This window comes from Lutra lutra, chromosome 9, assembly GCF_902655055.1.
Source record: "Lutra lutra chromosome 9, mLutLut1.2, whole genome shotgun sequence".
In the NCBI taxonomy this organism is placed as follows: domain Eukaryota; kingdom Metazoa; phylum Chordata; class Mammalia; order Carnivora; family Mustelidae; genus Lutra; species Lutra lutra.
The window spans coordinates 53,045,706-53,068,181 of record NC_062286.1 but is presented as its reverse complement, the minus strand read 5'-3'; the positions used below and the strand labels follow the sequence as shown (position 1 = coordinate 53,068,181).

The following is a 22,476-nucleotide window of genomic DNA, read 5'->3' as shown; positions in this document are numbered from 1 at the left end:
GGCCAGGAGTTACCTCTTATGAACCTTGGGAAACAATTCAAGCTGTGCTAATGATTTCCAGAGGCCTAAGCAACATATGACCCAGGTCAAGTTAGTCTTGCAAGAGTAGCTAAATTAAGCCTTGTATGTGTGACGAGACTGGGTTTCTCCACTCAAAGGGTTTTCAAGGCTGATCTCTGCTAGCGTCTTTTGCAATTCTGTATTTTTACAGTCTCAAGCACACTAGCCACATTTCAAGTGTTCAGTAGTCCCATGTGAGCCACTGTGCTGGGCAGCACACAGTAATTAGTAATATAAGTAAAATCAGTTAAAATCTGTGTAGTACTTTAAGGTTTCCAAAATCCTTCTGATATTTAACTCTTGTGTTAGTCTGGGTAGGTGGATGTATATCATCTCCATTTTGTAGATGAAAAGCAGCAGCAACTGTGTATATTTCACTCCAGGTCCTCAGCTAGTAAAGTTAGTAAAGGGATGAACTCAATCCTTGTCTTTGAATCTGGGCACTTTCTCTTTTGCTTCCTTTTTTCTTTCTTTTGCTTCCTTTTCTAAACAAGCAATACAAAGAAACTACGGTACATACAGGTCCCAGGGCTCACTGCGCTAGTGTGCAAAAAAGCACAGTCCCTTCTTTTTTCTTTTTAAAGATTTTATTTGACAGAGAGAGAGAGATCACAAATAGGCAGAGAGAGAGAGAGAGAGAGGGAAGCAGGCTCCCTGCTGAGTAGAGAGCCCCATGTGAGGCTCGATCCCAGGACCCTGAGATCATGACCTGAGCTGAAGGCAGAGGCTTTAACCCACTGAGCCACCCAGGCACCCCAGCACAGTCCTTTCTAAATCCACCTACCATCTCCTCTAAAAATCCTGCCCAGTTTAAGCCCACCAGAATCTAGGAGTTCCATTATTCTAAAAACATGTGTGTTGGATTAAGCACTTTCCAGCTCTGATGTTTTGCAGACGTAAATGACACAGGTGGGCATCAAAAAAAAAAAAAAAAAAAAAATCCTGCCTCTCTCTTTGGTATTTTCTATGAGTAGTGATTTACTTTTCAACTACCCTTGAGGGTTACACTGTAGTGTTTCAGCGTCCCGAATGAGTATCTCGTGTGGTAAAGACTCTTCTCTTCCAGTTTAAGAGAGCACATATACGCCAAAGGTTCACACCAAAACATAACCAGACTCAACTGGCTATCAGGAAAAGAAAGCTACTAGTGCAGGGTTTCTCTCACAGAAGGCAGAAGCTACCTCCAGGGTTGGGGAGCAGGCAGAGCAGAGACCAGGCCAGTTTGAGAACTGCCCTAGAAGGACTGGCCCGGAAGGCTGAAGTTCCTTAAGAGATGCCAAGGGCAGCTGACCTCCCTCCTGGCCTGACAAGTCCCCATCCTTGGCCCAGAACAGCCTGGAGAACACTTGGCCCAGAACACAGATGCTTGCAGGAGCCCCAGCCCAGCTTCTGAACCTGGCTAGCCCACTTCTCGCTCCCTTTTCCCTTTCCCAATCCCGTGGAAGGAAGAGTGGGATGACGGCTGGAAGGCAAAAAAAGGTTTCTCTTCTTTATCCCTGCAAATACCCAGCACAAAGAATTGAACTAAGCAGGTGCTAAGAGCTGACGGCTACTTCAGGAGTTGCAAGGGCAGCCTCCAGAGCTCTTCTCCTTTCAAGGTTCAATTCTAGTAGACTAGTTTTTTTAAAAAACATTTTATTTATTTATTAGACAGATCACAAGTAGGCAGAGAGGCAGGCAGAGAGAGAGGGAAGCAGGCCCCCTGCTGAGCAGAGAGCCTGATGCAGGGCTTGAACACAAGACTCTGGGATCACGTCCGGAGCGGGAAGGCAGAGGCTTTAACCCACTGAGTCACCCAGGCGCCCCTAGTAGCCTAATTTTTTTAAAAAAAGATTTTATTTATTTGACAGAGAGAGAGAGCAAGAGAGAGCATAAGCAGGAGAAGCGGGAGGCAGAGGAGAGTGAGAAGCAGGCTCCCCATCCCAAAGAAGCCCTGTGCAGCGCTCTATCCCAAGACACTGGGATCATGACCCCAGCGAAAGGCAGAAGGCAGATGTTTAACCGACTGAGCCACCCAGAAGCCTTTCACAGCCGAATTTTTAAGGTAGCTCCTCCCCCATCCCTTACGCGGAGCGCCCGCCTGCACAACGACGCACTGATCACCCCGGGTCTACAGGGCTCTTGAGCAGTGCGAACGCGGAAGGCGGAGCTGTCGGCAACTTCCAGGCGCTGGTGGGGCGGGGCGGGGCGTGGGCAAGGCAGGGACTTGTCCAGTGGGTGGGAACCGGATATCCCCTTCTGGCTCCTGCGCTTGGATCCCGCATCCACCTCCGAAGGCAGGGTGCAAGAGGTGCGGAGGCAGCGAGCCGGCGTCTAGAGGAGCAGCTGGGGACAGCGCTCGCGCGGTCTGGGAGTGTCGCCTCGCCCCGCCCCGCGCACACGCGGTACCCAGTCAACGGCACGGCCCGGCCCGGCCCGGCACGGCACGTGACGGGGGGCGGCGCCCAGCAAGCCGGGTGGTGGGGGTGCGGAGAGGAGCAAACTGCTGCATCTTGGGCGGCGGCAGCAGCTCGGGCATGGCGGCGCTCTACGGCGGCGTGGAGGGGTGAGTGCGGCTTGGCGGAGAGAGTCCGGGAGGGGCGGCTGAGAAGCGGCCGGAGGGCGAAAGGCGGGAAGCCCGGGGCCAGGCTGGCATGCTGGTGACCTCCCACCTTAGGGTCCGGCCACTTTGGGCTTCTGAGTTGCGGGGCCTTGCGGTGGAGGGGTGTATGCACGCGCGGCAGTGCCCGAGGACTTGCGAGACTCTGGGAGTACACGGCCACACCCGAGGCGCACGCGGGGGGTCTTTTATGTTTCACGGCATAACCACACCCCTTTCTCCCACGAACGACCCACTTCACCGCCCCCCCACCCCCGCCAGATCTAGAAGCTCCGGATCGCTGAGAGAGTTGAGCTTGAACAGGTGTCAGGTGTGAAGTTGCTGGAGGGGGTGAGGAGTGGGAGTGTGGTGGAAGCGGGGGACAAAGACCCTTGCCAGAGGGGATCTGGTAGCTACAACAGCCAGCCGAAGTGCTAGCCTGTCCTGATGCCTGGAACACCCCTTTCTTGTCAGCATTCCAGATGGAACCCTCTGTCACTCTTACATTTTTCCTTCTTAGAAACTTGCTTACTGGACTTTTTTTTTTCCTTTTTAAAAAAGAATATAATTTTATATTTAAAAGAAAATTTTTTATAAACATATATATATATTTTTAAAGATTTTATTTATTTATTTGACAGAGAGAGATCACAAATAGAGAAGCAAGCAGAGAGAGAGAGGAGGAAGCAGGCTCCCTGCCGAGCAGAGAGCCCGATGCGGGACTCGATCCCAGGACCCCGAGATCATGACCCGAGCCGAAGGCAGCGGCTTAACCCACTGAGCCACCCAGGCGCCCCTAAACATATATTTTTATCCCCAGGGGTACAGGTCTGTGAATCGCCAGGTTTACACACTTCACAGCATTCACCATAGCACATACCCTCCCCAATGTCCACAACCCTACCCCCTTCTCCCAAACCCCCTCCCCCCTGGACTTTTTGTAATAAGGCTTCTTCCTAGGACTATGGGCAAGGCTTTTGCCCAATCTGGGCTTCATTTACCCCATGTGTATAGTGAGAAGAGGGATGAATGACAAGTCCCCTGCCAGCGAAGGCATTCTGTGAATCTGGGTGTGAAATCTGGGCAAATAGAGAGTGGCTCTTGTCACAGCCTGGACACTTACTTTTGAATCCGAGATTAGGATTAGTTGTGTGCTGTGCAGACTCACAGACCCCCATGTCTTTTTATTTATTTATTTTTTAATGTAAATTGTTAAGGTTGATCTCCCTTATCCTGCATCTGTGCACTTTTTAAAAATCAGTATAGGAGCTTGGGCTCATCGCTGTTATATTCATGTGTAAGATATGACCTGTTTCTCTAGATTGTCAAGAGATTCTTTTGGACTTTGAATCTGCTGCCTTGTTCATTAACTACCCCTCGAAACTTCTTGTCACCTTTGAGGTTGATCAGCAGGTCTTTAGTGTCCTTTTCTGATGTTCCCAAGAGTTCTGATCAATAAAGAAACATACATCACACCACCACAGACCTCCATCCAAACTACCATTTCCCCCAGTAATAAGCATTTCACCATTTGGTTGCTTAAGTAGGTATAAACTCTCTCTGCCCTTTCGTCAGTGTTTCTCCTGAGGGTGTCTTGAAGAATTTGGCAGCTGTAGCTGGATCTTGAAAGGCGGCCTTTAGCTATTAGGAAAGAAGCAGAGACATGCGCCGCTCCCTTTAGTCACATTTCCTGAGTGTTGGCCTGTGCCAAGCAGGAAAATGGATGAAGGATCTGGAGCTTGGCACAGTGGAGATTGTAGTCTCGTGAGAGGCAGACAGAAAAACAACTATAGGCTCTTACCAGAATCTCTACAATTTATGGGGACACTGATGTGGCCCAATGAATGGAGCTGTGGCGGTAGGCCACGCATCAGAGGTTTCAAGGACTAGGTGATAGAGAAGTAGGGTCTTACAGGATAAGTAGGACATCCCTGAGGGAAGTTGAGCAGAAGCAACATTTCAGTCCAGGAGTGCATCAAACCAGAACACAGAAGTGGGCTTGGGAATGGGAATTGGGTTTGGTAAAGCTGTCACCTGGGCTCTGCCTGGGACTAGGACCCCTGGAGCTTAGCTCTCCCTGCAGATTTGTCTGAGCAAGACTGAGTGCCCCTTTGTGTTCTCTAGGGGAGGCTCACGGTCCAAGGTCCTTTTACTGTCAGAGGATGGGCAGATTGTGACAGAAGCAGATGGACTCAGCACAAATCACTGGGTAAAGACCACACTGAGGGACCGGTGGGTTTCATTGTGGTTGTGGTTTTATTCTCTGTAACTCCCATCAAGATGGTGGCTGGGGCTGCGTATAACAACCTGTAGGGGCAACATGGGTCATGCAAGACTTTGTAACTCCTCCTTCCCTTGATTGGGGCCAGCTGATCGGGATAGACAAGTGTGTGGAGAGGATCAACGAGATGGTGAACAGGGCCAAACTGGAAGCAGGGCTGGATCCTCTGGTCCCTCTACGAAGCCTGGTGAGTCTGGGGTTGATCCTGGGAATTGAAGGCACAGAAACACAGCGATTTTGCCTAGGTGAATCTGAGGACTGCAGGATGAAAGGCCTTGAGGGCTTAGTCTCTGGTCTAGAAACACATATTCTCACTCATTCTTATGGCTTCAGTTGTCACCTACAAGCCATAAGGATGGGAAGAGCCCAGGGCTTTGGAGAACCGCAGAGACCCTGGTTTGAATACCAGTTTTGTCACTCAGCATCTGTGAGACCCTTAGCAGGCTACTTACCTCCACCAAGCCTCGGTCTCATTTGGGAAATGCAGGTAACGGTAGCTACCTCAGTGGTCAGCTAAGAATAATGGCATGGTACATCCCAAAGTGATTAGCATAGAGCCTGACCCGTAAGCACTCCTTAAATGTTTAAATGTCCGCTTTGAGTCTCAGCTCAGATGTTTCTCTCCGGTTGCTGGGGCTCCGACTGCCCCCTGGCGGTAGCCTCAGTGATAGTTCTGCAGGCACAGCTAAGCCCCTTGTAGTCCACACCAAGCCCACCTCCTCTGCTTGCTCTCCTGCCTGACTTTTCCGTTAAGGGCACTGCTGACCCTCCCACCCCCCCAAACTTGGCAGTGTTGAGTCCTCTCTCTGGGTTCATTCCCAGACCAGGTTCTTCTTGCCGCCAGCAGCACCTGGTGGGTCATCGTGTGGGGCGGCAGGAGGACTGGAGCTGGCTAAGCAGGGTGTGCCCAGATAGAGAGTTGGGGTAGACACCAGGAAGGGAGGGGGTGGAGAAGGGAGCTGGGTCTGCTCACCCTACTCACTCGCTCCCATCCCACACGGCCTAGGGCTTGTCCCTGAGCGGTGGGGAGCAGGAGGACGCACTGAGGGTCCTGACAGAGTTGCTGAAGAACCGATTTCCCCACCTGAGCGACAGCTACTTAATTACCACAGACGCCGCGGGCTCCATCGCCACAGTGACGGAGGCTGGTGAGGAGGAGGGCGGGGTGAGGTTGAGAACTGGTTTTCTGGGGAAAGCCCCTTAGTTGGAGCTGATGGAACTTGTCCTGCAGTACCCGGAAGGTGGCCTCCAGCACAACCCGCTCTCTTCTCCCTGCTCTTTTTATTGGCTTAAGTCCCCCTGCCAGAGCACCAACTGGACAGAAGGCGGGGGGGGGGGGGGGGGGGGGGGGCAGAACTGTATCTGTCAGCCCGGAGACTGCTCCAGAGGAGGGAGCCCTTGGGGTGGTGCGGGCGTGAGGCTGGCTGGGAGAGCAGTTACCGGCCAAGAAGAAAACTGGGTGGAGCTCCGTGCTAGTGTAAAAGGCCTGGTATCCTGAGCTCGGCATTTGAAGCTCTGCTCCTGTTTTATGAGCAGTACCATCTTAGAGAAGTTATGGAACTCTTGGGTTTCAATGGCCTCCTCTATGAAATGGAGGCAACTGTATTCACAAATGAGATTTAGGATGTTGAATGAGTATCACTGTGTGAACAGGGTCTAGCGTGATCGCTGGCTCTTAATAATGTGGTAAGGCAGGTAGTCACTTAGCTTGGCAAGGAGGCTGGCTTATGTTCCTCCTCGTCTCTCAGAGGAGGGCTCTGTATAGATTGGAGCTTCTTTGAGACTCAGGCCGTCCACTTTCAGGTGGGAAACTAGCTGGACTCACATTTCTGTACAAGACTGGGTGGTGATCCTGGGGCTGGTTTCTACCCTCTTTCCTCAGTCAGAAGCTGTATGCTCTGTGCAGGGCCTTGGCCATACTGAGCCTCCCCATGCTCTTTCCCCAGGTGGGATCGTGCTCATCTCTGGGACAGGTTCCAACTGCAGGCTCATCAACCCCGATGGCTCGGAGAGTGGCTGTGGTGGCTGGGGCCACATGATGGGGGACGAGGGCTCAGGTGAGTCCATGCCAGCCAGGCCTGGCTCTGGGGCCCTGGACCCTTCTGTTCCTGCAGCTCTCTGTTTCTTCCTCTCCCCTGCCCTTGGCCACTAACCCCTTGTGGCTCTCCGGGGATAGCTCCTGAAAAGATCCTCTGAGTCCAGGGTAATGACTGAGAGAACATAGAGATGCAGATTGCAGACTCATGGCTGACCTTGGATGAGTGGCCGACCGTGGTCCAGGTTCAGATTCAAGCCTCGGTATAATAGTTGTTGCCCACCCGTGTTGACTTTTGGAATCCTTAGGGAGGAACTGACACTATGAAGGCTAAGGACACAGGTGCCAGGACATGCTGGACCAGTCTGCTAATAGGAAAGGGCTATAGAAACTCCTCCTGCATGACCTCTTTGTAGGTAGCAGGTATACCTAGGGGCCTCTGGGGCCAGCTCATGGCAGTGACTGCAGTAGTCTTTGTGACAGTGGACTCTCCTTGTCTTTGTTTTTGGGTAGGAGCTGGGGTGACTTGGCCTTACCTATTGCTTTCCCCCTTGCTTCCCTTTTGTGGATTGGTCATACAGTTGAAATCAGGGCACCTAATTTGCTGTAATACCCAAGCTGGTCACTAACCTGTCTAGGTCTGAGTTTCCTGATCTGTGGACTCAGGGAGATCGTCCCATCTTAGCCCTCTCTGCCCTCCACAGCCTACTGGATTGCACACCAAGCAGTGAAAATAGTGTTTGACTCTATCGACAACCTGGAGGCGGCTCCTCATGACATTGGCTTCATGAAATACATCATGTTTGACTATTTCCAGGTACCTTCCCCTGCCTCTGGTGAACATGTGCCCCTGGGATGGGGCAGTGGGATACTGAGCAGCAGTGAATGTAGGAGAAGAACTGGGTGAGCTGAAGGGAAGTTGGAGTGAATTGTGGGTCAGAGCTGGAGGATGGAGAAATTCTAGGTGAGGACAGGATTCATGATGACGTGGGTGGTGTGTACCAAGAGGAGAATGTCAGGCATGCGGAATGGGCAGGCTGGGGCCAAGTGGTTAGCTAGAATTCATGCTTGGGCAGCTAGGCCCTGCTGGGAGGTGAGGGTAGATGCCGTTTCAGGCTGGAGCGAGAAGTGCTGGGTGAGAACAGGAGGCAGGGTACTCAGACTGAACTGCTTCTGGCCCGTATGGGTCAGGGAGGAGAACCCGTTAAAGAGGGAGGGTTCTTGGGGGAGGTATAGCCTCCTACCCAGGGCTTTCCTCAGTCTGGGCCATGCTTATTTGTAGTGGAGTAGGAAAAAGCTATTTTTAGCTGAACCCAAAGTAAAAGGGAAGAGGAGGAGGAAGGTAAGTCTACCCAACAGACCTCTGTGCGTGGCAGCTGCTTCTGTGTGCTGGGGATGGGCTCAAGGAAGGAGATTAGAGATGCTGGAAGGTAGATCTGTATAGGGAGGGAGGAGGAAGACAAATCCCTTTCGATAGTAGCTGCTGTGGGAGGTGCAGTTAAGCTACCCCAACCCAACAGATTGGTTCTAAACCCAGTTGGTCGGTCTGCCACGCCATCTATTACCCTTAGGCGTTCTCACAAAGTCATTACAAGGATTAAATGAGATTGTGTGCAGAATATGCTTACTGTATTGCTGTAAGTGCTCACATTGAGAGCCCCCCCTTCTTCGTTTTAGTGTGTGCTCTGGGGAAGTGCTCCTCCCTTAGGACCTGCAGAGGCCATTTGCTGAGAAAAGGACTTTCTGTGGTCATAGAAGTTTGGGAGAAACGAGCAGATTTCTCGGTGCAGGACTTCACAGGGCCTTTAATTTGCGAATGCACCCTGTGACTTGGAGAGTTGCGACATGCAGTAGTCCTTAGATTCCTCTCACCAAAGAAATCTTTTCAGGAGCACCTCTAAGAACTACAGAACACACTTTGGTGCTCACAGATCTGTGCCCTGTGCTGTATGTATCCAGGCTCATCTATAAGGAGTGCTGGGATCCATGTGGGGAAAACAAAGAACCTCCCTCAAATGAGAAGTCTCAAATCTTTGTACTCTCTAGAGCTTAAAAAAACAAACATTATTCCAGCTTCTCAGAGACATCAGGAAGATCAACTTGGGTGGGCAGACTGCGCATTTTCCTTTGCTTCTAATGATTCTCTGTGCCCCTTTCTCTGTTTCTCAGGTGTCAGACCGGCTAGGAATCCTCACCCACCTTTATAGGGACTTTGATAAATGCCGATTTGCTGGGTTTTGCCAGAAAATTGCAGAAGGTACTGGAGAGGGGGGTATAGGGTTTTGTTCCCCAAAGGTTTCCCTCATTATGGGACTGAATGGGGTTCATAGGAGAACTGGAAGCTAATTTCCCTTTGACCAAGTGACTTCTGTTCTCTGAAGTCATTACAAGGATTAAATGCAGCTTGGTACTAGGAGGCCCTGGGCTGGAGCCAGAAGGACATGTGGGGTGTACTGATAATTGTTTTATATTATCTCTGTTTTTCTTGACGGCTGTCATGGCTTGGGGAGGCCGTGTGTCTGTTTCCGAGAAATGTATGAAGCAGTTGTCCTTTGGGCAAATCTGTAATTAAAACAAACAAACAAAAACTAATGATATCTGAAGAACTAGGAGATCATAGAGAGGTTTGGCATGGTGGGTTTGGGGGGGTGCTTATGCTCAGGAAAAGCTAAACCGTAGGGCTTGCTTGTCTCCACAGTGCTGTTTCTCCACTATAAGGTTCATACTCCCCTCACTTGGATTCCTGCAGCCTCACGGCATTGTAGGCCTCTCTTAGATCTTGCTGTACTGAGGCCCTTTTGGAGCAGAGCTGGGCAGGGGGCAGACCGCAGACTGTTGGATGGTGGGTGGGGCAGGAGCACGCCAGCCCGCTGCTCAAGTAGGGTCCCCAGAGGTGAGATACCTTCGGGGACAGACTCGGTAAGCTGGAGTACAGACCAGAGGCTACTGTGCTCCTCTAGTGGGGGCTGCCCTTTTTCTGCGCCTGGAGTGACCCACCTCGGGCAGGACACCCCTGCTCGGGTGGAAGTACCTGGTGGGGGCAGGGCAGTAAGGATGGAGGACCACTTCTGGAGGCTTGCGTCCCTACATGCCATGAGGTGGGCATCCATTCCTAATTTAGAGCTTTGCTAGCTCTAGGTGCTCCTCCTGTTTCTCCCCTGCAACAGGTACTCACCAGTCCCCCCCCCCCCCCCCCCCCCCCCCCCCCCCCCCCCCCCCCCCGCATCCCGCCCCAGGTGCTCGGGACGGGGACGCCCTCTCCCGGTTTATCTTCAGGAAGGCTGGGGAGATGCTGGGCAGACACGTGGTGGCAGTGTTGCCTGAGATCGACCCGGTAAGCTGATGGGAAACGAAATCTGGATGTTGCTGGGCCAGATGTGGCTCTTTCCCATTAGGGATGAGACTGTCCCATCAAACTCTGTAAAGAGGGGCATGATTTTAATGGACTTAGGGTGCGAGAAGAAGTCTGTATAGTCTCTAACACGTAAGAGCGCTCGGGTCTGGTGCCTCCCCCTGTGGCTGGCCGGAAGGCTGTGTTTGTATTTAGTCCACTGCTTGACCACGGTGCATGCCTCCATCCATTTCCCTCCCTTCTCTTTCCTGCCTCCATATTGTTGCTTCACCCTTTTTCCTTTCCATTCTTTCTCTCAACTCTTAGAGTCTCCCTGTTTTCCTCCCTTTCCAACCCTTTTCTTCAGTCCACCTTGGCTAGGGGGAGAGTATCCGGGAGCGGGTGGGCTGGTCTTAAGAGAGGGTGGTCACCCCCAGTGTCCATTTCTGCTCTTCGCCAGGTCTTATTCCAGGGGGAGATGGGCCTCCCCATCCTGTGTGTGGGCTCTGTGTGGAAGAGCTGGGAGCTTCTGAAGGAAGGTGAGCCTTTCGGGTCGAGGGTGGGGTTACTCGGGAAAGCTGCTTGTCCCAGCAAGGACAAGGAACACTTGCGACCTGGCTCCTGAGGCCTGCACAGGCCACAGCCCTCTGCCCACAGTCTGCCAGGGAACCCTTTTACGGTGTCTCACCCAGCTTCCCTGAACTCTTAAAAGATTTTTTTTTTTTAAAGGATTTATTAAAGACACACCACTTCTTAAAAATTAAAGACAGGGGACGCCTGGGTGGCTCAGTTGGTTAAGCAGCTGCCTTCGGCTCAGGTTATGATCCCAGCGTCCTGGGATCGAGTCCCACATCGGGCTCCTTGTTCTGTGGGGAGCCTGCTTCTCCCTCTGCCTGCCACTCTGTCTGCCTGTGCTCGCTCGCTCTCTCTCTCTGACAAATAAATAAATAAAATCTTAAAAAAAAAATGATAAAAAAAAAAATTAAAGACAGACCTCCCTTGAGATCAGAGCTTCTGGCCAGCATGTGGTGAGCTCTGTAGTCAACACAGTTGCAGCCAGAAGGGAGAAGAGGGGCCTTCTTCACCCTTGCAGCGTTGGTTCACATAGCTGTGTGGTTTCCTTTAGACATTCTGAAGCAGTTGGGAGGACTCCCTTGCTTTCTTGGAGTTCCCAGCACTGGGTACCTGCTGGCTGCAGGCTCTAGTATCCAAAGTCCATTATCGGGTTCCTGTCCCCTGGTGCCCTGCCTGTTAGAGACTTGGTGCGTGGGCCTCTTGGGGACCTGCACAGGAATGCCTTAGGGCCTGGGCTTCTCCCTTTCCTCCGTGTCACTGTCCCACCTTCTCCTGGTCTCAACCAGGGAGAGCCGGTCTACTCACCTCTGCCCTCTGCCCTCTCTCCCTTCAGGTTTCCTTCTGGCGTTGACCCAGGGCCGAGAGACCCAGGCCCAGAACTCCTTCTCTGGCTTCACCCTACTGAAGCTGCGACATTCCTCTGCCCTGGGTGGGGCCAGCCTCGGGGCCAGGCACATCGGGCACCGCCTCCCCATGGACTATGCTTCCAACGCTGTTGCCTTCTACTTCCACACCTTCTCCTAGGGGGCTGGCCCTGGCTCCACCCCCCGAGCCCTGTGGACATTGGGTGCTGGAAAGGAGGCTTTTTTTTTCTTTTTTTAAACAAACAAACAAACAAACACACACACACACACATATAAAAGAAAATAAATGCACTTTATCCACTCCTCAGTTAGACTGTGTTGTCAAGCACACTTGCTATGTACATCCTGAGTGCATCTGCCAGTGGCTATCCCAGAGAGCTCAGGAATGGTTCTAGGTCAGAACTTAGAGCCTGTGCCCTGCGGCTCGGCGCTTGGTTTGCCATCTGCTCACCATACAGTTGGGCGGAGAATTCCTGTGTGCCATCCCTCCCCACTGCCCCCAACCTTGGCATACCTCTACGCCACGCTGCTGCTAGTTAACTGTGACCTCAGTGTCTCCTGTCCAGGTGAGTAATGATTCCTGCCCAGCCGTTTTTCCTGGAACTGAGTGTTCTCTGTGGAGAGCATCACTGGGAGTAACTTTAGACACTTCATCCCCTCTCCTGATGGTCCCAGTAGGATTTAGGAGAGGGGACCATTCTGGTCTGGGAGAATTCCCTCACTGGATTTGGTGCTCATAGGTAAGTGGTACATGTTGCAGTTTTTTCCCCTATGAAAGCATTCTTGAGAGGTTGGGAAGATGACTGAGATCTAAGAAGGCCAATTAGACAAAGCTAGGTGGCCTGTTTATTCCTCGTGACTTCTAGCCTGGCTCTGGTTATAATACAACATCCTGCATTTGTTGTGTGACACGAATGATGAACATTGGTGAAGAGCAAACGTGACTCCTGTCCTCTGGATACCGTTACTGGTTTAATGAGTCAAGACAAGCCCAAAGCTCCCTCTTGTGCAGCACATGGTGCTTGGTGAACTGAAGACAGAATCTTGACCCACAACAGCTGCCTCTCTGGGTGTCCAGAGCGTAAGGTATTTGAAGGCATGGAACATGTGCACCAGTTAGTCTAGATCTTGTTTTCAACTAAGATCTTTGTCTTCCTCCTCCATCAGGTGTCTGATTCAGTAGGTCAAGAAGAGGTGGAAATGTTCATTTCTACCAAATACCTTGGGTGAGTTGGGCTGCAGAGGTCCAGGATCTGCACTGGAGGAAGCTCTACCCTAGAGCTTTTGGGTCCTGTTTTAAGACCTTGAAGAGGTCTTGGATGCTTGTTTCTCAAGTCAAGTGACACTTTCACAGTGTAGAACAGAGCGGCAGTGGCTCTCCTCCTGTTGGCCCTAGCCCAACCCAACAAGCCGGGATTTTGAGCAATAAGAACTCAAGCCAAGTCCCTTCTGAGGAAATAGCCAGCGATCTTCACATCTCCTGTGGTCCAAACTACTAGGGGCCAGCTCTCAGCAAGTCCCATACATCTTCTGGTAAAAAGCTTGCAGTGAGGAGAAAGACACAGAGGAGGGGTCTTTGCTATATCTCACAGTCCTAAGAACACTTATTAATGTGCAGGGAACTTTGAAGGTGTTTTGTTTTAAGATTTATTTATTTATTTTAGAGAATGCTTGAGCAGGAGGGGCGGGGGTGGGGGGAGAGAGAAAATCTCAGACTTCATGCTTAGTGCAGAGTCTGATATGGGGCTTGATCTGATGACCCTGAGATCACAACCTGAGCCATAAAAGGAGTTGGGCACCTAACCAACTGCACCACCAGGCACCCCTGGAGAAGTTTTTTTTACATGATCCTGGGACCAGGAACAAGCCGTATTTTGGATTTAGAATCTAAAATCTCATTGGTGGAGAGTTTATACATAGAATATACACACCAGAGTTAATATTCTTCAAGAATATGGCCATCTCTCTTCCTTACCATTGTCGAGGCTCTACTATCCCAGTGGGAGAGCTGAGCAAGGAGCATATTTTGATTTTTTTAGTCCTGGTACGTAAGTATTAAATACATATGAGTTGAAAAAAAAAAAAAGTGGGGTGCCAGGGTGGCTCATTTGGAGAGAGCCCACTTGTGATTTCTGTTTGTGTCACGATCTCAGGATTATGGGATTGAGTCCTGCATCCGGGCTCTGCGCTCAGTGGGGGTCTGCTTGGGATTCTCTCTCTCCCTTTTCCTCTGCCGCTCTCCCAACTTGAGCACGCACTCTCTTTGATAAATAAATCATTTAAAAAAATAATATAAAAGTGTACAAGATCCAATGTGCTCCTAGCTCCTTTAGCCAGAGATGTGATGAAATGGCTTACTTTCCAATTTCCAGAGGTTGTGGTGCAGAAAGTCATTTTTGATGAGTTTCTTCCCAAGTCACTTTTTATGAGTTTCTTCCCCTTTCACTTAAACTTTCTGGATAAAAGGAGCAATTAATGGGATTCCATCCTATCAAGGCATCAGAGATGCGCCTGTAACAGCCTTGTGACAGAGGCAAGAGCTTAGAACAAGAACTGGACTCAAATGAAGCCCACACTGCTTTAATAATCCACCTGGTGATTTCATGACCAGCACAGCCTCCTCATCTGTCACATCCATTCAGCAAACACAGAATTGTCATACGGCTGGGAAGGGTGCTCTGAGGATTAAAAATGAGTAACTTACCCCAACTGAGAAGTTGGCATAAATTTATGGAACTGCGTATTTACAATATCTGCTTTTCTGTAATGTATTCTACTTCAAGTAAGGTTAATGAAATGTTTTAAGTGAATGAGTAAGACACACGTCTTCAAGGATGTGCATAGTCCAGGCCTTGTATATGCATAACTAGAGTATCTCAGAAAGCGCTCCACAGGCAAGTCTGCTCAGCTCTTTCCCTGCCTGGTTTTAGGAAGGCAGCAAAGAAATAATAGCACTCAAAGCAAAATGCACAGGCCATGGTCTGGTCCCATGATCTTTCTGCCACATGATAAAGCCCCTCCGAGAATCCCTGGGAGGTTAAAGTTAGGTGTAAACCGAATAAATATGAATTACCAAACATCCCCCCCAAACAGGATGGATGATGCCCGCTTGTTAACCCAGTAGCCCGGGTACCTAGGACAGTGTTTGGTAGTTAGAAGGCTCTCGACCTTGTGCAGTAGTTGAAAGGCAGATTCAGAACCTTTCCTTGTTTTCCAGATAGGAGTCAGTTTTCCCCTGAAGCCGGAAGATAACAGCTATCCAATTTCCTTCCAGGTCCAAGGATTTCCTGTTACGACCTTTGTTCAAAGCTGTACACATGACTGTGCGCATTACTGCCACTATGTATTAAGCACCTTCCTTGTGCCGGGCAGTATTTTGAAATTAAATTCAGTCTAATTTACACAGCAGTCCTAGGAGGGAGGAGCCATGTCTTTATAGATAAACTGAGGTGCAGGCTGAAGGCACTAAGAAAGTGCTGGAGGTGGGATTCACTCGGGCCTGCAGCTTCCAAACCAATGCTTCTACCACTTCGTAACACTATTTAGAATGGAAAATGATGCAGCTAAACCCATGATCCATCTTGAGACAGAAATCTCTCATGAGGGGTGCCTGGGTGGCCCAGTCTCTTGGTTTCAGCTCAGGTCATGATCTCCGGGTTATGAGACCAAGGCCCGTATCAGGCTCTGTGCTCAGCAGGGAGTCTGCTTGAGCTTCTCGCTCCCTCTCCCTCTGACCCCTGCAGCCCCTTCTCAAATAAATAAATCTTAAAAAAAAAAAAATCTCTCACAAAAACACACCACACACACAATCACCCAACCATAAGAAATAGTAGCACTGCCGGCAAGTAAATGCATTTTATTCTCATTTTATTGAGACTTTTTTCCACAGCTGCCATTTGGTTTATATAGCAAAATTTTTAAAAAGTAACTTTTCCCCCATTTTTGCTATTTTTATGAAAATCATTTTCTTCGATTGTAAAGCCCTGCCCCTCCCACAAAGACATATTAATAACTACCACATCATGTGTATTTAGAGGAGAAAAAAGGAACAAAAACAGCTGTTAAACACTTGTGAAACAGGGATCAAAGTTGAAAGTCAAGACGTAGGCCCACTGGAGGCACGAAGCTGCTGGGGGCCACCATCTGCGCTGGCAGCTGGGCAAGCCACACACATGCCCTCGGGGGCTTCTCACAGGCTCTATTCCCTTTCTCCTCTCGACCTTCTCTGCTGGCCATCGTCCTTCTCTCCAAATCCATCCAACAAAGGCAGCACAATCTTTAATACGTGTTCAACTTTGTAATGGAGACAATACTGTATCCAGAAGTTCAGTGATTCCCCTCCATCTAGTCCTGGACGGTAAAATAGCCAACAGGGTATGGATGGCTTCACTTTTGTGTCCACTCAAAACAGACTCATTAAATTACCAGATGCTTCAAAAATCCTGTTGTGTAGACAGCACAAGAATTCCTTATAAAAAAGTTGCAAAATGATAAAAATTTCTGCAGCAGTTTTGGCTCCTTGCACAGAGCCTCTGATGATGCAGCTGGTTCTGAGGAGTCGTTCCTGGGACACTCGCAGCAGCTCGCCCAGGAGTCCCCTGTTCTGAGGGTTCTATTTAGACCACAGGGGGCCGAAGTCCAAGTTTACAAGATTCCCTGCTGACAAAATGTAGCCTGTCCATCAGTGGAATACTACTGAGTGCTCTAAAAGAATAAACTATCAACACAAGTTACAGCTCAGGGATGAAACTCAGAAATATGCTAAGGGGAAAAGCCAGCCAAAAGAGACCACAGTTTGTGGGATTGCACTGATATGATGCCCAGAAAAGGGAAATTTGTAGAGACAGAAAGATAAGTGGTTGCCCAGAGCTGGGAGCAGGGATTATCATGTAAATGGACACGAAGGATCTCATGGCGTGGGATGGAAAATGTCTAAAACTGAGTATGGTTATGGCCTTACCACTCAGGAAACTTACTAAAATAACTGAAATGTACAGTTGAAATGGGTGAATTTTATATGTAAAATATGCCTCAATAAAGTTGTTAAAAAAAAAAAATTCCCTGCTTCCCAAACCACACATCAAGCATTGAACATTTCTGAAGGCTCGATCAATAGGGCGGGATTATCACTTAGCATCAAGTTACATGGTGAAAACACTGTACTATTTTCTAGTAAATAACTTAGAGTTTCCTGATGCCCACAGGACCGGGTCAATCTCACCACTCATTTCCAAATGAATGCATTATCCCAGGGGAGAGAGGGGCTGGGGGTACAGAGTCTTCCCCAACAGGTGGCCATGCCCAATTCTTGGTCGAATTTGTGAGGTGTCTGCTCTTTCCCATACCTAAACGTTGCATAAACCAAGAACCATTATTAACCTGTGATACTGGGACCCTTATTGAAGATCAACTCTCCTCTCCAATCACAGCAGGGTCGATTCCTGGGCACCCGAGGTTTCTACGTGGGGTCTGCAACAGCACTAACACAAGAGGATTCAGTCAACAGTTTCCTTCAGCTCCTTCGTACAACTTTCCTCTCTGACATCTAGAATTGCCAGAGTATTGTAATGACCTCCTTACTCCCTAGCTTCCCCAAAATCAAGACAAAACTGACGGTAGGACAACACACAATTAAAAAAATCCAGCTTAGTATTTCCCTAAAAACATTTTTTAAGCCATAGTGTTATAACCTTAATTAAAGAGACTCCAGCTGTTTTGACTTTGAAAACTGAAGTCCTGCCTCTCCCTTAACAATCTGTCTTGGTTTGACCACACGTGACCCCAAAAGTCCACAGCTGCGGTCAAAAATGCTTAGGGCCCCACAGCTGCAGGTGCTCAGGCCTGGGCTGTAGCTGTCAAGTTTTCTCCTGTGGTTCAAAGACCTGGAGAAGCTGAAAAGGCCTTTCCTTGACTTTTTTTTTTTTTTTTCTCTTGAAGAGCAAGAGATAAAATAATTTTCATCTTGAAGTTTTAGAGTCCAACAATCACAAAACTCAGAAACCAGTCACTGAGAAACTCTACCCTGGGCCCAGCCAGAACTGGCACTTACAGAGAACACACACGCTATTGCTATACACATTCTCAAACTTACAGTTTGCCAACAGAACAAGTTTAAACAGAGTGGTGGCTTAAATTCAACATCAAAATAACCACTTATAAATACCTGTCTCGCCCTTAAGGGGTCAAGGTGCCCAGAGGGCACGCACCCAAATTGGGTTCCTACGAGGAAAGGTCGGAGACAGGGGCCCCCAGTCTTTCCCCAGCGAAGATCCAAGGAGACCTCCCCGCTTTTTCTAATGAGGAGCTGGCAAACTCTCTAGCTGAGCCTATGATCTGGGTAACAACTGTGCTCCTGCTTCACAACACACAAAGGATGGAGAAAACAGCTGGGCTACGGAGAGAAACTGTCTGCAGCGCAAGCCGAATGGCTAAGAAAAGAGTCATGCTGGGGCGCCTGGGTGGCTCAGTGGGTTAAGCCGCTGCCTTCGGCTCAGGTCATGATCTCAGAGTCCTGAGATCGAGCCCCGCATTGGGCTCTCTGCTCAGCGGGGAGCTTGCTTCCTCCTCTCTCTGCCTGCCTCTCTGCCTGCTTGTGATCTCTCTGTCAAATAAATAAATAAAATCTTTAAAAAAAAAAAAAAGAAAAGAGTCATGCTGCTAGCTGCTTCCTGCTCCTTGAGCCAGCAGACTCTCGGGTCTGAATGGGACTGGAAAGTCCAGCCTTCAGGTTCCGCTGCTCATCTGGCAGGAAGCTCTCTTACTCCAGACTAAATCAGCCTGGTGAAATCCCAGACTGATATCCAAAATGGAACCCCAAAGCAGACAGACAAGCCCTTTGCACTGCACCCAACATCTCAGCCGATCCTGGTCAGGAGAGCAAGCCTTCTTCAAGATGAAGAAACGGCTCCATCTGGATCCCTTTAGGGCTCTGCAGACTGGGAGCCACACTAGAATCATTTGTATCTTTCTGACAGAGATGCCCACGCTCTAGAAAATGGCTCTTTCTGCAGTCTCAATATATTCCCTGCGTAACCTTCAGGACTCTGAGCTCGGACAAGCTAACAGGAGGAGGAAACGGAGCCCCTGGGACAGACAGACCTCTTTATTCCTGCACTTCCAAGGCTCTCTCCCCATTAAAGGTGATGACCGCAGTTGAAAGCTGAAGCTGTGCCTGGGTGGCTTAGCTGGTTAAGCGTCTGCCTTCGGCTCAGGTCATGATCCCAGAGCTCTGAGACTGAGCCCCGCACTGGGCTCCCCGCTCTGCGGGAAGCCTGCTTCTCCCTCTTCCACTCCCCTTGCTTGTGTTCCCTCTCTCGCTGTATCTTTGTCAAATAAATAAATAAGTAAATCTTTAAGAAAGCGGAAGGTGCGATAAGCTAGTTTCTTTATTCATAGCCCTCCCTGGAAACGAGTTAAATGTTCCACTCTCTTGAGGTAGAGGCTTTGGGATTTAATGTGCACACCTGGCAATAGGAGCTCCTTAAGCTACTCTCCTCTGACATGTGTCCTAACGGGGAAGGTCATTCTTTAAACGATGCCATCTTATAGACTTATAATGAGAAAAAGATGTGGGTTCATATTTTAAATCTGACATTAGCCTATGGCTATTCAAAAAGTCAACAAGAGAGTACCTAAGAAAAGGGAGAAATTCCCAAGCTTTCTAGACACCGGTCCTTTCCTTCCAACCTCTGTCCCATATCCACATACTGAATTTACGCAGACTTTATTTCATTACGTGGTCTTTTCCCGATAGCCTGACACAAAACAGCAGCAGTCATACAGAAGCCACTGTCCCCCTCAGGCCTCTGCAAACCCCCATCCTAGGAGGACGGCAAGGACTCCACATGGTCTCCTTTAGACCTGACACTGCCACAGACATTCTTATCACACAAAGGCAACTTCTGGTGCCCAGTTTAATCCCTTATGAGTATCAGCTGATTTACAGTCAGGAAAAACAAAAGGAATATACCCGAAGAGCTCATACCCAAAAAGCCGTAAAGCTGGGTATATGGCAACAGCAAAATTTTATAATTACTGAAACTGTCCCAGTGGGTCACATGGTCACATGGGTCAAGCAGGATCTCCCAGGCTTTTTTTGAGTTCTTTTGTATAAATCTGTAAGGTGGGGAAAAGCACCCAAGTTATAAACTGAGCTTCTTGCTGGTGTCCTGAAAAATATGTTTACTTGGGAAAAATTACGGGGAATAATTTACTAAGGGAAGATACCAGGAGGACCAAGTCTTCATGGGGCTGGCAAAAAATTGCCAAAATACTCTTAAGACACAATTAATAGGATTCAGGGTTGGCTACTCCAGAGTAAAGCTGATGGCCAGCACAGCATGCCTCTCCTTCCCCTTTGGTAACAATATCTCTTCTCAAAAACAGAACAGGGTTGGTATGGAAAGGAGACAGGGGACTAGATGCCATGAGGGATAAAGTGACAAACCCACCCTAGAGCTCTTTGACCTCACAAACAATGAATAATGACTTTGATGGTGGCTGTAAGCAGAGACTTAAGAACAGGCCAGCAGTGACAGAGTGACCCCAATGGCAATCACTGTCACAGCCCACCACTGCTGGTTTGTAACTTTCATGAACTGTCAGAAGAGTTACCAGAAACCAGTCCTTGGAGTCTGGGTTTTCTTGAACGGGGTTCCAGGCAAGGACACGCTGGCTTGGCAGGCCACGGTAATCTGCTTCATCACAGGAAAGGCCTCGGGGTCAAGGGAGCTGGGCTGCGAACCCTAATTTGCAACACCTCCTTCTTCCACTCGTCCCTCTTCTCATCCAGCTTAGCAGACTCAGTAAGTAATTCTCCAGGCAATGAACATTGCCCTCACTCAGTAAGTGTACAGTAGGATGAGAAGGGCATTCTTAAACACCCAGATTTTCTTGGTCAGCTTATTTTGTTTAAACACACACAGCAGAACATTCCTGATGAAGGGGAAAAAAAGACTGCGATTTCCTTAACTCAAAAAGCTAATAATAATAACGATAGGAAACTGCTCCAAACCAAAGTCAGTAGAACAAAAGAGAAATACTCAGAGGCTTGTAGAGTAAGACTGAGCACATTAGTTACTCCAGTCACAGTGTCAAGTTAAACCACTATCCCCCTTTCCCACTGTGCACCCTCGCCCGCCCCACCCCCTTCTTCCGCTCTGCCTCTTTGTGCAGCGCTATTCCAAGGTATGGGGACATACAAGTTCTCCTCAAAGCTTTCTGTCAGCTCAGTACTTCACTCCTGGAATAAATTCCTTGGCATCCGGGTTCAGATTACTTTTGCTCTGAAATAAGAACCAAGAGATAATAAATCCCACTTCAAAAGCTGTTTACTCCCTGCTTCATTATTACCAGCACCTTTCTCTCAGCCACCAAGAGGGAAAAAAGCTCTGGCTGCTATTGCCAGGCTGCTCTCAGTGGCTCCTGACGTACTAAGCCTTGGCCAACCTCATTTTCTCCTTCCTGCTCTAGACTCCTGTTCACCTCATGATGCTTTCATTAGAGGCCTGAAAGTCTGACTCCAAAAATAATTTTTCAGTTCACTGAGTACCTTAACGCGATGAGAATCCGAGTATTCCACCACAGTCCCTTTATTTCCCACCTCACTGTATTCTCTTTGGGTTATCTACCCTCTAGTGAATGTCCAAAACTTGAGCAAACCGCAGGGCACAGTCATCTGGAACGTGAGTTCTGTGAGAACTAAGTCACTCACAGAGTTCTGACTTTAAGTAAACACGAAAGGCAGGAAATCGGTTTATCCAGTCTTCTAATTTTAAGTGGAAGATGGCCTCTTAGGAGAATGTTCCTTCCAAAACCGCAGCATTCAAAACTATAAATACAGATTTGAGGAACAGTAAAAGGAAAGAACAACAGCAAGTGATCATTTGAAACCAGACCTCTTCTGTGTTCAAATTCTTATCTCTGATCCCAATTCTACTTTGAAAGGCCCACTGTGGGAAATGAAAGCTGGTGACGCTGCCCCATTGTAATGTGTGGTGCAAGGCATCTTCCATGCACCCTTTTATCAAAGCCCATGGGATGATGGGTGAAGAAACAAAGGCCAGAGACTTGCCCAAAATAGGAGGGTCAGAAAGGAAGTCTGTCACTCCGAATCCCATATTCTTTTCACTATGTCTCATGTGCAACTACGTGTGCCTCTTACCAAAATATCTTCAGAATCATGACCATCGCCGACGGACAGTCCATTTAACTGCTGCTGCAACTGTCCCATGGCCTGAGGCAGGTCCCGTGAGGGAATGAACCACTCTTGGTCTTCTTCATCCAGCATCTCCTGGAAGCAGCGGTCTAAGAAGTCTTGCTCCTGCAGTTCCTCCTCCACCTAGCAAGCAAAGGCGAGGAGCTCACACTTACTGTCCCGGTGTGACTCGCTCCTTCCAGTTTCCTACCTCTTTCTTTCAGAGATTATTAATCTGAGGTTCAGAATGATGTTGTCTACTAAGAATTAAGACGCTTCAAATGACTGGCTAGAGAAAATACAAGTTTTAGATTTTTCAACCAAATTCCATCCACAAAAAGACTAAGGAAACAGTCAGTCAGAAGAGCAGAAAGTCTAGGCCTTCACATCTCTTCCAACATCTCTGTGTGACACAGACACGTTCCATCCAGATGGCACTTACAGAAAATCATTTTAAAGCTTGAGATTCTTTTCTCAATCTTGTTCAAAAACCACACTTCTTAAATTTCTCATTTTGCAAGTACGAAAAAGGCACAGGAATTACAGAACTAGACCAC

At 48.9% G+C, this 22,476-nt stretch overlaps 2 protein-coding genes across 4 annotated transcripts in view; one reads left to right on the top strand and one right to left on the bottom strand.

Moving 5' to 3' along the window:
- The first annotated feature begins 2,241 nt into the window (after window positions 1-2,241).
- Window positions 2,242-12,025, top strand: NAGK (N-acetylglucosamine kinase). Its single transcript, XM_047745000.1, has 10 exons — window positions 2,242-2,605; window positions 4,763-4,847; window positions 5,008-5,106; window positions 5,926-6,067; window positions 6,866-6,976; window positions 7,659-7,771; window positions 9,124-9,211; window positions 10,191-10,288; window positions 10,746-10,824; window positions 11,694-12,025. Exons 1-10 carry the CDS (start codon window positions 2,577-2,579, stop codon window positions 11,882-11,884), a joined length of 1,035 nt encoding a protein of 344 aa, XP_047600956.1. The 5' UTR covers window positions 2,242-2,576; the 3' UTR covers window positions 11,885-12,025.
- Window positions 12,026-15,574: 3,549 nt separating this feature from the next.
- The window catches only part of PAIP2B (poly(A) binding protein interacting protein 2B), a 59,108-nt gene continuing 52,206 nt past the window's right edge, over window positions 15,575-22,476 (bottom strand). For all 3 annotated transcript variants that reach the window (XM_047744999.1, XM_047744998.1, XM_047744997.1), the window contains exons 3-4: window positions 21,887-22,063; window positions 15,575-21,008 (exon numbers count right to left, since the gene is read on the bottom strand). In XM_047744999.1, the coding sequence (XP_047600955.1) occupies window positions 20,952-21,008; window positions 21,887-22,063 (234 nt within the window). In that variant the 3' untranslated portion in view covers window positions 15,575-20,951. The remainder of the gene's footprint in view (window positions 21,009-21,886; window positions 22,064-22,476) is intronic.

What these genes read in the sequence shown, in the direction of transcription:
- NAGK (XM_047745000.1), top strand. Translation starts at nt 2,577, where the DNA reads ATGGCGGCGCTCTACGGCGGCGTGGAGGG. An exon ending in GATGGGGGACGAGGGCTCAG is followed by an intron (nt 6,977 to 7,658) that starts GTGAGTCCATGC and finishes TGCCCTCCACAG; the next exon opens with CCTACTGGATTGCACACCAA. An exon ending in TCATGTTTGACTATTTCCAG is followed by an intron (nt 7,772 to 9,123) that starts GTACCTTCCCCT and finishes TCTGTTTCTCAG; the next exon opens with GTGTCAGACCGGCTAGGAAT.